Below are 12557 nucleotides of genomic sequence, written 5' to 3' on the forward strand. Positions count from 1 at the left end.
CAACTACAGCCATCTTAAAAATGAAAAGTCTATCCATGAAATCATGATTTCCTCCAAACTATATGACTGGCTAATAAGGGTATTGTAGCAAAATGGAAGTTTGGGTCAGGGACAGTATGGTTAGGAGTCAGACTGTATCCAAGTCCCTGCTCAACACTTAGTAGCTGTCATGCACTTGAACATGTCATTCAACCACTGAATGTCAGCTTCCTCTTCTATAAAATGAAGCCAAAATAATTCTTTGCAGAATTATCGTAATGACTAACACTAATGCACAAACTGGTACATAATAGAAGCTCAAAACATAGGGCCTTGTTACTATTACATACTCACCCTAGATCCAATGATTCTAGGATTAAAAGCAATAATATGATATAAAGTAGATTAGCAGGATGAGATACAGACATAAAAAGTATCACATTAGGAAAACCAGTCCTTGCTCATCTGTGTACTGACTTGTAACACCTGGCAACATAATCCATTCCTCCCTGAAATCAAGACTAGCACCACTGCTCTGTCCAGGCTAAGAATACAGATAAAAGGAAAGAACAAGAAGAACAGAACAGAAAGACGATGGGCCAGACAGATTAAAGAAGAGCTGGGCCCAAACTGGAAGCCAATACTATTGCCTTTTTCCAGTAGGGAGATTTCAATGTCCAGAAGAGAGATTTCTACAAAAGGAAATAAATATAACAGAAATGTTAAGATTTCTAGTAATAAGCCTATCTTCCTTACTCATGGGAAACAACTATAGCTCGAAGCTGGAAATATAATTGGTGCTTGATGAGTAGCTGTCAACTAATATCTATATATTTACGTCCTAACCAAAACTTTTTGGTAAATAGGCTCAACTGGACACTAGGATACTACTGGTAAAAGTTGGCTGGATCATCAGCAGGTTTGGATCTTTTGCTCCTGAATTAAGAGGTATATTCAGTTACATTACAGGAACCCAAAAAAGTATTACAAAGTCAGGGATCTTATCAGGACTGTCCCATGCCCTCCCACCCATCTATTCCTACTTTCCTACATTTAGGGAAGAAAGAATCCATCTACTTACAACAAAGACTATCACTGTTTGCATAAAGAAAAGCAAGGAATAAGCTGGTCAAGTATGTGGAACTCTAGAATGTACCACGATGAGAGCAGGGATTTTCTTGTCTGTATTGTTCACTGTTGTCTCTACAGCATCTAGAATAGAGTCCAGCATATAGCAGTCACTCAATAAATACTTGCTGATGAGTGAATGAATTATTCTTTGAAGAATTCATTTTGGGCAACTTAACAAATTATTTTCAATGTCAATGTTTTTCTTAAGACCTTAGAAGAGTTCCGTAATTTTACAAAACATTTTCCCCAACTACTCTTATAGAATACCTCTACCTTATAGAAAGATTTCTTTTGTTTGTTACATTTTATAAAACTGATTATATTGCCCTAATTGAGTCAAAAATAGACAATGTTGAAAAAAACGTTCTATAAAACACTGTTTCAATATAATTTTATTAGCTATTACATAAAAATTCACATTTACAGGATTCAAAGGACTGTTTTAAAAAATTCTAAAGCCTATGTAATTAAATTTTAATACAAAGGTAGAGCCTATTCCCATTACAGCACAGCCCTTAAAAAATCAAGAATAATACTGAGAATTAAGTGCAGTTCTATCAAGAACTAGAAATGAACTGTGTGTGCATAGTGTCACACAAAGCAAAGTTCCACGGAAGAATAACATTCTCCTATGGGTATGAGTTTCTGTGACAAACATCACTGGCTTCCAAACAACTGACACTAAAGGGATTTCCAATCAAAACACAAGCACAGTCATCCAGTATAGAGCTATGATGATTCTATAAAGAGACCCTGAATCCTTATATATTTGTAATATGATTTTATGCTGTGACACTAGTACAAAACACATCAATTCTAATGCATAGATTGTGGCACATTATGACAACAGGATACTAAGGAAAGCCTTTTTCTATATCAGAAAATGCTAAGTTTTCCAGTAGTATAGTTGATCATTGCTGATCTAGTGAAATTCTACATCCTCCAGCTTGAGCAGTATTGTAGGATTCACAAATCTTACATTTCATGCCTAATATATGGAACTGGACTGTGGAACGTCCATTGCAATCATTGCAGAGAATCTGAAAAGTGAAGAAACAATTCAAATTAAGCATATTAAAACTTAAAAATATAAGTGTCTTATATTATAGCATATAGGGGACCTAGAGACTGACAGTAACTAGTGAAGGGGGAACAATAATCTAATAAGAATTAGATATTGAGGGTAATCTTAATGATATAGAAAAGCTCAGGAATAACCTATGGTTCATTAATCTTCTTGGGATATGGTAGGAGCATATTGGAAGCAATGTAGTTATTTTAGGATATTTGTTTTTATTCCTTTGTTTTGAATTTTTTTTTTTTGATAAAGTTTCAAAACAAAACTTAAAAATAAAAGATGGCATTGTCTGCTAAAAGGAATTCCTTGAAAATCATTTGAAATATGGGAAAGTCTAAACATTTCCATAAATAGAAATATCTTATTTTTTTCACTGGAAAATCTAAGAGGCCATTAAGGTAGCTTTGAATTCAGAAAAGGAAAACACAGATTTGAGCAAAGGAGGCTCATTTTAATAGTTCCCAAATAGCATAAATACTACCAGCAAGGCAATTATCCTAGGCAAAAACATCAACACCTAACAGAATTTAAACTAACATACGAGATTTCTACTATTTCTTTTCATAGACACTTAGGAGTTTATTTTAGAGTTGTAACTTTTTTGTTTATTCTTTAAGCTTAATATACTAGAAGATTATATTAGTATATATAAGGTACAAAGTCCAAAAAGAGTAATTCCTAAAATCAAGTAAAGTGGGATTCTTGGCTATTTCCTAAAATGACAATAAGGTGCCATTTAAGAATTAATCTCTTCCAGTGCTGAGATCCTGAAAAATAAAAAAAGGTTTTAACCTGAAAACAGATAGATGAACACATTACTATGGAAGAAAAGCTTAAGCTTTAGAATAGCCATACCATAATAAAAACAAAATTAATTCTAAATTTGCTCTGAATTATAATTTGCAAAACAATTCTTTTAAAAATATGATCTACACACAAGAAAGAAGACTAGTGACTGCCTAGGGCTAGGGAGTTTGGGGGAAATGGAGAGTGACTGCTAGTGAGCATGTGTTTTTCTTTTTGGAGTGATGAAAATGTTCTAAAATTATGATGATTTCTGTACAACCATGAATATACTAAAAACCACTGAACTGTATAGTTTAAATGGGTTACTCATATGGTAGGTCAATTGTATCTCAATAAAGCTGTTACTAAAAAATGATCTGCATGAAACACTAGCATACATCAGCTTCTAGTAAACATCACATGATTATCAGTTAGTATTCCAAAAGTGATCTTTTATTGCCCTTAATAAGAATCAATTATTCACATGAATCACAGAACACTCTAGTGTGAATAAAACAAAAAATAATTTTGGATTTGGTTTTGTTATATGGTTTTTATCTTTCTGTGTAGAATTATTGGAATTACACTGAAGATGGTCAGAAAATCCATAATATGTCCAAAAAACTGTTAAAGCACCAGAACGCTATCAAACTTTCTAATTCTAATTCTCATCTGTAACTCAAGACAGTTGGACCTCTCAACTAATACAAAAAAGATCATACTCCAAAAGGTGAAAGGCACCAAAAATACTCCATGTACTTAGGTTACAGGCTAAGACCAAATGAAAATCTAAGACATAATAAAAAGGATAATAAACATTATAAACCAAAAAGTAATTTTCTTTAAAAATCAAACTTGTTCTCCTGAAGTAAAATTTAAAATAATTAAAAAGAAAACATCAGATCAGTGATCCACATCCTTTTATTATACTACTGACTCTAGTAAGTAGTATGTAAATAATTCTGAATAAAGTTTTTGCCTGCCATCTAGTGTTGGGAAAAACTGCAAAAAGGTATTCATGGGACATTTTTTCCTGGTCTTAGCTCAAAACTGAAATTGAAAGATTACTGCTCTCCCCATTAGTCACCACACTAGAACATATGTCACAGCAGTATTTTTTAGACAAAAATTAAGGAAAAGGGAAAAAATAAACACAAAAACATCAACAAGGAATCCGAAAATAATTTTAAACATTGATTTTACTCACATCTACAGTCATGTTCTGATATTCTGATGGCATAGGTGTCTGTGCTACTTCATCATCCAGCTGTCTCCAGTACCTACTCATATCAAAAGCAGAGTGCATACATAACGGACATCTGTAGCCTCTATAAGAGACAGAAAGGTTATTTCCCAAATATTAACTGGTGAGTATATCAACTCAGGGATATAAGGAGATGCAAACTAAATGGCACATAAGCTATCCAAGACATAGTATTTTTCTATAGTACAAGATAAGTCTGTTAGGAACCTGGAAACCTTTACAAAATAAAAGTTTATATTAAATCTTGCATCTTAGTGTATTTTAAACCTACCTTTTATCCACTCAGATCTTTAAAATGGGGAGGTATTAAGAATATGTACAGTAAATATACTTATTTTTTAAAAACTAACCAAGCTACTCTTTAGCTAAACAATCTCAATTTCTTGGTAGATTCATGCAAAAAAGAGATTGTATTCCTTAAAAATTATTCAGATCATATTGCTTCCTTTCTAAAAATTCTGAAAAAGTTTCCATCTGGCTTTTGCATCAGATCAGAATTTCTGCTCATCACTTTGCAGGACCAACGTACATTTACACAGTTTCCCCTTGCCTGTTTTCATCTCATTTTAACATCTTCCCCCACAAAAAACTATCCAGCTTGAGATCAACTCTTTACAGATTTCTTTGCAGGTCATTATATTGTGCCAATATAACAACTTAGGAGAATTTTGAGCAATATTTCTAGTGTTGTTACAATGCTATGAAATACAGATAACAACAGGAAGCTTCTGTTTCAAGCTGGAGGATGAGATAACGCATAACAGAAAGATGGGGACAAAGGTGTAGTCCTACATCCCCCCAAATCCTTTCCTCATTTAGTACTACTCGTCTGCCCTACCTATCTCAATATAAATATCTGCCATGCCCAATTCAATAGAACAAACAGTAATGTTTGCCCATCTCCCCATTCCCAAACAAAAAGACAGCTTACAACTAAACTTTTTTTTAAATCCCATCAAATACTCACTCTTTCAACATTTCTTCATAACATGTTCTGAAAAAAAATATAATATAACTTTAGTAGGACAAAAATTATCTCCAATATTTTCAAACATCTTTGAGGAAAATAAACCAAGTTGCTTTACCTATGTAAAAGATGTCCACATGGCAAGACATGAGCAACAACACGGGATGTGTGAATGTCCTGCAAAGAAAATAAATGTTAGTGCTTGTATGAAGACAATATACATATCCAAGTACTTTAAATTCAAGAGAGGAAATTCTCAAAACAAAAACTAAGAAGTCATATTTTAAACTTACCTCCAGACATATTGGACAATTCTGCCGGGAGACATTTTCAATACACTGTTTAATAGAGAAACAAGCATTACCAAAAATTTAACCAGATGAAGACATCAGATAAAACAACAGTATTAAAAATAAAAACTAACACTAAGGGAAATGATAAAACCAACTTCCAAAAAGTAGTAACTAACATTAATACATGCTTCCTATATGTCAGACAGATAAGAATTTAACAGCCTTTTAATTCTCACAACTATTTCAGGCTTGGCACATTACCTGAAACAATAAAAATGCTCAATAAATTGTGATTTTTCAAATATTATCTCCACTTACAGACAAGGAAACTGACTCAGTGAGTCAAGATACTTAACCCAAGATCTAGAGACAACAAGGCTATGAACCTTTCTATTTTATGTGTTCTACCCCAAGGCCCCTGACCTAAGTTAGTAGGCTAAACTTCTTAATTATAATCATTGATAAAAATAGCAGTTAATATTTGAGATTTACTATGTGCCATATGCTAAGTATATTATCTGCATTAGCATCATTAATTCTCACACTCCTAAATGAAATAGTACAACATTACCTCATTTTATAAAGAAGGTATTTGAGGCTTGGAGATGCTAGATAACTGAAAGTTACATGCTAGTAAGATGTGACACTAAGTATGAGCCACAGCAGCCTGAAAAAAGTCTGAATCCTTAACTTGACAAGACTCTATCTCATTAGATGTGGGAAGGTAAGCGTCAACAATGTGCCATGAATGACTGTCAGGTTTGTAATTTAAGTACCTGAGTAGATGGCAGGAACATTTACTAATATAGATAATAAAAAGATAGACAACTTAGAAACAACAAAACAAAATACCAGAAAAGTAAAATACAGTTTTTTAAAAGACAAAAAACTATGGGTGGGGTGAGGGTGGGAGCCCTCAAAATAGTAAATTTAAAAATCTGGACTATAATCCCATCTCTGCCATTTACTAACCCTTAAGATCTTGGGGAAGCCATGACTTCTTTAGTATTATTTTCCTTATTTATAAAACAAAATTAACACATATTTTATTGATTCTAAGGTAGCACTTTAAACACACAGCTCTGGAATCACGATGTATCCATGACATAATCAACGGCATGGAGTTGATAAGATGCAAATGTTGTGGTAAGGCTGAAATGACTTGGTTTTATGAGCATGTATACATGCACATTTCCACGCACACTATACTACACATGCTTTGGAGACCATAAAGCACCACAGAAATATAATCTATAAGAAGCTATGGTCCCCTACAATACTTCCACTATCTCGTTATCACCTCAAACTCAAGTCTATAAAACCAAACTCAATCTTTTACCTCCAACAAATTCGCAATCAAGTATCTTAAGCCAAGGCTAAAAATCTTGGGTGTCCTCTTTACTCAACCCCATTCTTGTTCCCTAATAGTTTGTCACCATATCCTATAAGTTCATTCTTCATATTAATTTCTCTCACCACTATACTGTTAGACTAATTGTTATCTAATATCTATAGCTCTGCAATAACCTCTTATTATCTCTTAATTAGTCTACAGCACTAAGAAAATGATTCTGAATACTTTTCTTTCCATCAATGTCTGTCTGTCTCTCTCTCAAAAACTACACACAATGTTGCTATTTACACTGTTTTCCCTTATCTGGAATTTCTTATATTACTACAAAAGCCATTTACACTTTGACTACTCCAACCCCCATTGTTCTCACTATTTCTTAAATTCTTACCGTAGTAGAATCAGTACTATATATTTGATACATTAGATTTTGTTTTAAATAATGAAAAAGAACTTTAAAGGTTCTGGGATCATGACAAAATTCCTACACCAAGATTACGTGTGTGTGTGTGTGTGTGTGTGTGTGTGTGTGTGTGTGTGTGTGTGTGTGTGTGTGTGTGTGTGTGTGTGTGTGTGTGTGTGTGTGTGTATCTTAATTATAAAAGGAAATATATTTTTGTATTTTTTCTTAGAATGCTATACTAACAAGCTAACCTGCTTAGTCTTTCTCCTGTACTATGCATTTTTAAGGTTATTCTTAAAAGCAGTACCAATGGTAAGAATCCATAAACCAACAGAGAAGTTGTCAACACTGGGCTAATAACTGATAAAAGTATCCTTATACTATAGAGAAGAAAAAGAACTGTATAACAGATATTCTGAAGCTTATATTTTTAAAAAGCGATAAAATTGCACTTGACAATATCTGAAAATTAGCATGCTTTCAAAACATATTAAGATTTAAGCTGGCTTTCAAAAAACATTGTTAACTTTTTTAAAATTACACAAACTAAATTACATACCTTGTGTTTTCCTTGGAGATTCACAGCTAGACATAAGTTACATTTCAAACAGTGGAAAAAATCTTCCTTTGGACCAATCCTAACAAAACATATAAAAGCCAATATATTAGATTATTTTTTACTACATTGAAATTTATTGATTATATAACAAGTTCAGTCTCACTGTAAAATATTCAAACCATACTGAAGAATATGGGGTAATAGCCACCTTCCCCAAATCCCTCTCCAAATATAACCACTATAAACAGAACAGTCTACTCTTCTAAACTTTTTTAGCTATAAAACTGCATTTTGTTTTTGTTTTTTACATAAACAGATTTTCCACATATGCTAATCTGTAACCTTTTTTTCATTTATCAATATACCCCAAAAATTATTCTGTCTATATATAACCACTTCATTTTTTTTAATATCTACATATTACATGGTATGATGTATCCTAATTTTCTTTTAATTCCCTTCATAAAATTTACAATCTTTACTTAGTACAATGATACAACAGACATCACTTCACCTGCATATTGATTATTTTTTATAAGGTTGCTAAAAATGAAACTACTGGGTAGAGGGTATTGCATTGCTAACTTTGATACTGCCAAACGGAACTCCAAAAAGACAGTACCAATATACTCCCACCAACAGTGCATGCAGCACCCATTTTCCTTACACCCTGCCTAACACTGGCTATCTACATAACAGACAAATCAAATATGTAATTTTAATTTACATTTATCAGATTATGAGACAGGAAGTAAATTTTAATGTTTGTGAACCCTTTGGATGTCTTCTGTGTGCTGTTTATGTGTTCTGTCCATTTTTCTACTTGGGTATTTGTCTTTTACCAATTTAAAGAAGCTTTTTATATAATCTAAATATTAATAATTTTCATCAATATATGTTACAATTACTTTTCCTGGTCTGTCATCTATCTTAACTTAGTTTATATTGTTTTGTTATATAACCATTTTTAATTCCTATGTAATAAAAAATCCATCAATTCATTCCTTGATGGCTTCTGCTTTCTGCATCTTGTTTAGGAAAGACTTTTGTAACTGATAGATCATAAATTTATTCTCCTATGTATATACTTCTAACAGTTATGACTTTTAATTTTTATATTTTTCTTTAATCCATCTGAAATTTATTATGTATGGTAAAAATGAAATTGAAAGTTGTCCCTAAGTTTCTGTTCTTCCCTTCTTCAACAGTAATAAAGTTTAGCTAGGCACATAGCTGTCCTGAATAAAGACTATTTTCCAACTTCTCTGTAGGTTGTACAAAGAAGAGACGAGTAAAAATTCTTTATTCTGCCCTTAGGAGAAAAAGGTGTGCTTTCCCTTCATCTATTTTCCCCCTTTCCACTGACCAGAACATGAGGCATTTTAGACCACAGAGATGAGAAATTCCCTATAGATGGCAGGGCAAAAATATAAATAAATAAAGGGGAGCCTGGGCTCCTGTCTAACTACATAGCTCAGATTTTTCATGAGAAATAAACTACCTTTTCTGAGTCACTGCTATTTGGGGGTTTTGTCACATGATGCTAAATTCATATTCTAACGAATACACAGAGGTTTAGGAATCAATTTTCTGTTTCTCAAACAGATAATCAATTATCATAACATCTTATCCCCTGATTTGAAATGCAATTTTTTTAACATAAGTATAAATATGTGTGATCATATACTCTATTTTTCCATTTATTTACTTATCTGTTCCTGCACAAAGAGCATACCCTTTGAATTATCATGTTTTGCTTCATCATGTTTGATATGCAGAAAGGCCATCCCCTCTTTTGTTGTTCTTCCTTCTCAAAATTTGCTTAATTATTGTGAATTTTCTTTTACAAAAGAACTTTAGAAGCAGCCTGCCAAATTCCATAAATAAAATCCTATAGAGATGATTCTGCTGCTGCTCAAGATGGAATAACAGTGACCAGATCTACCCTCCCACCTAAAGCAACTAGCAAAAAACAGACAAAATATATAAAATAGCAGCTTCACTGAACATTAGGCAACAAAGGACAGTGATCTGTAAGAGACAGGAAAAGTAAATGAGCCCTATGATTGCCCTAATTTATTGCCTTAGAGTTTCCAGGCAGCAGAACAGGTTGGAGGATCTGAAGTAGAAACACAAAAACTTCCTGACTGAGAAGACAGGCTGAGAATTTGGGAAAACCAAGGCAGCTAGTGTTAATAGGACAGAGAACCAGAGCTACACAGAGGATCCCTCTTAAATATTAAGCAAGTACAGATAAGGAAACCACCCAAGGGCTGGGAAAGAACCACCCAAGGGTAAGAAAAGAACAATCAGAAAGGATTAGAAGGAAAACTCTTTAGCACTCACACATGGGGCCAGTCTCTGTTCCCAAAAGCCATAATGGAAAAACTCATAATTGAGTACTCAGGAAGGTCTTATCACAATAGTGAGGAATAATTAGCCCTAGAATAAGCACTTCTCCAGACTCAATTAATAAATTATAAAAGCAGGTCCCCAAAGGACCAAATTGTTTCCAAGCAACTTTAACTACATCCCAAAACAAACCTCAAGAAGATTTATAGGAATACAAAAATATTCAGAACCCAGTAAGGTAGAATTAATTCACAATGTCTAATATTCAATCAATGATTACTAAGCATGCAAAGAGGTAGGAAAGCATGACCCAAAATGAAAAGAATACTCTTCAATCATAATCAATTCAAAAGCAACAGACATTAGAATGAGCAAAGAAGTATAGTAAAACAATTAGAACTGTATTCCACATGCTCAAAGAGTTAGTAGACATAGAATCTATAAAAAAGACCCAAAGCAAATCTTAGATGATAAAAACCACAATGTCTAAGATGAAAAATACACTGGTGAAATTAATGGCAGATTAGACCCTGAAGAAGAAAAGATCAGTCAAAGATCAGTAAAAGCTTAGTGAAGGCATAGTAACAGGAATTATCCAAAATGAAACAGAGAGAAAAAATAATTTTAAAAAATGAACAGAGCATGAGCAAGCTGTGAGACAATTTCAAGCAACCTAATATATATGTAATTGGAGACCCCAAAGGTGGGGGGCAGAAAGGGAGAGGAGAACAGAAAAAATATCTCAAGAAATAATGGCCAAGAAGTTTCCAAATTTGATGACAACCATAAATGCACAAATTCAAGAATCACAACAAACCCCAAGCATAGCATATCACAATCAAACTACTCAAAAAATCTTACAAGTAGTCAGAGAAAAGACATGTAGAAAAGAACAGAGATTTAAAAAAAAAAAAAAAAAAAACAAATTTCTCATTGGAAACAACACATGAGAATACAGTGAAGCAACATCTTTAAAGTACTAAAAAAAAAAAACAAAACTGCCAGCCTAAAATTCTATACCAGCAAAAACAGCTTTCAAAAAATAAAAGCAAGATAAAGATGTTAAACATACAAAAGTCAAAACATTCATTATCAGGAAAGTGAATAAGAAATGTTAAAGAAGTCGTTCAGGCAAAAGGTACATGATAGCAGATGGAAATAAGAATTTACACAAAAGAATGAAGGACATAGAAAATGGTAACAACATGGGTACATAAATATTTTTCTTACTATTTCAGAGATTATTGACTATTTAAACAAAAACAGTCAATTTGGTTTACTGTAAGTCACAGTAAGTTCATCTGGCAGTCTCTGGAGCAGTATTGACTATTTAAACAAAAACAGTCAATTTGGTTTACTGTAAGTCACTGTAAGTTCATCTGGCAGTCTCTGGAGCAGTATTTCTCAAACTTTGTAAGCCTCAACACATAGTAAGAACTATTTTTACACCCTGACCCAATTCTCCCTCTACTTTTTCTTCCCTCCCCATCACTCACACACATACACACTAACACACACACACGCACACACTAACAAATGTTTTACAAAACAATATTTACCCATACTATGGATGATGCACGCTGATATTTTCTTTTATCAAACATGAAAAGAGAATCCTGAAAGCAGCAAGAGAAAAGCGATCCATCACATACAAAGGAAGCTTGAAAAAACTATGTGCAGATTTCTCAATAGAAACCATGGAGGCAAGAAGGAAGTAGGGTGATATATTTAAGATACTGAAACAGAAAAACAACCAACCAAGAACCCTATTTCCAGCAAAACTGTCCTTCAATTATGAGGGAGAGCTTAAAATATTCTCCGACAGACAGACAATAACAGAGTTTGTGAACAAGATACCTGCTCTACAGGAAACACTAAAGGGAGCACTACAGTCAGATAGGAAAATACAGGAGTGAGAGGTCTGGAAAACAATTCTAGGAGATAGTAGCACAGCAATGTTAAGTACACTGAACAAAGATGACTATGAGTATGGTTGAAAGAGGAAGGTTAGGAGCATGTGGGACACCAGAAGGATAGAGGAAAGATAAAGACTGGGACTGTATAACTCAGTGAAACCTAGGGTACTCAATGATTGTGATAAAAGGTACAAATATGTTTTTACATGAGGTAGAACAAATGAATGTCAACATTGCAAGGTGTTTAAAATAGGGTGGGACTGGGGGAAAAATGCAATCAATACAAACTAGAGACTACAGTTAACAGAAACATTGTATTATGCTTCCTTTAATATAACAAAGGCAATATATCAAAGCTAAATGCATATGGGGGAGGGACATACAGGAAGGGGATGGCTCTTGGCATTGGTGATGTTGTCTGACTCTTGATTCTACTTTAATGCTATCTTTCCTTTTGTTGCTTCCTAGCTGTCATGTT

At 33.3% G+C, this 12557-nt stretch overlaps 1 protein-coding gene across 4 annotated transcripts in view; it reads right to left on the minus strand.

Annotated features, from left to right (window-relative positions):
* Nucleotides 1-1484: 1484 nt before the first annotated feature.
* RCHY1 (ring finger and CHY zinc finger domain containing 1) overlaps nt 1485-12557 on the minus strand; it is a 109714-nt gene continuing 98641 nt past the window's right edge. For 3 of the 4 annotated variants that reach the window (XM_037829990.1, XM_037829988.1, XM_037829991.1), the window contains exons 4-9: nt 7812-7890; nt 5499-5543; nt 5324-5382; nt 5206-5232; nt 4182-4302; nt 1485-2150 (exon numbers count right to left, since the gene is read on the minus strand). In XM_037829990.1, the coding sequence (XP_037685918.1) occupies nt 2022-2150; nt 4182-4302; nt 5206-5232; nt 5324-5382; nt 5499-5543; nt 7812-7890 (460 nt within the window). In that variant the 3' untranslated portion in view covers nt 1485-2021. The remainder of the gene's footprint in view (nt 2151-4181; nt 4303-5205; nt 5233-5323; nt 5383-5498; nt 5544-7811; nt 7891-12557) is intronic. The other variant, XM_037829989.1, reaches the window with a different exon arrangement.

Source organism: Choloepus didactylus, chromosome 3 (genome assembly GCF_015220235.1).
Source record: "Choloepus didactylus isolate mChoDid1 chromosome 3, mChoDid1.pri, whole genome shotgun sequence".
NCBI classification, from domain to species: domain Eukaryota; kingdom Metazoa; phylum Chordata; class Mammalia; order Pilosa; family Megalonychidae; genus Choloepus; species Choloepus didactylus.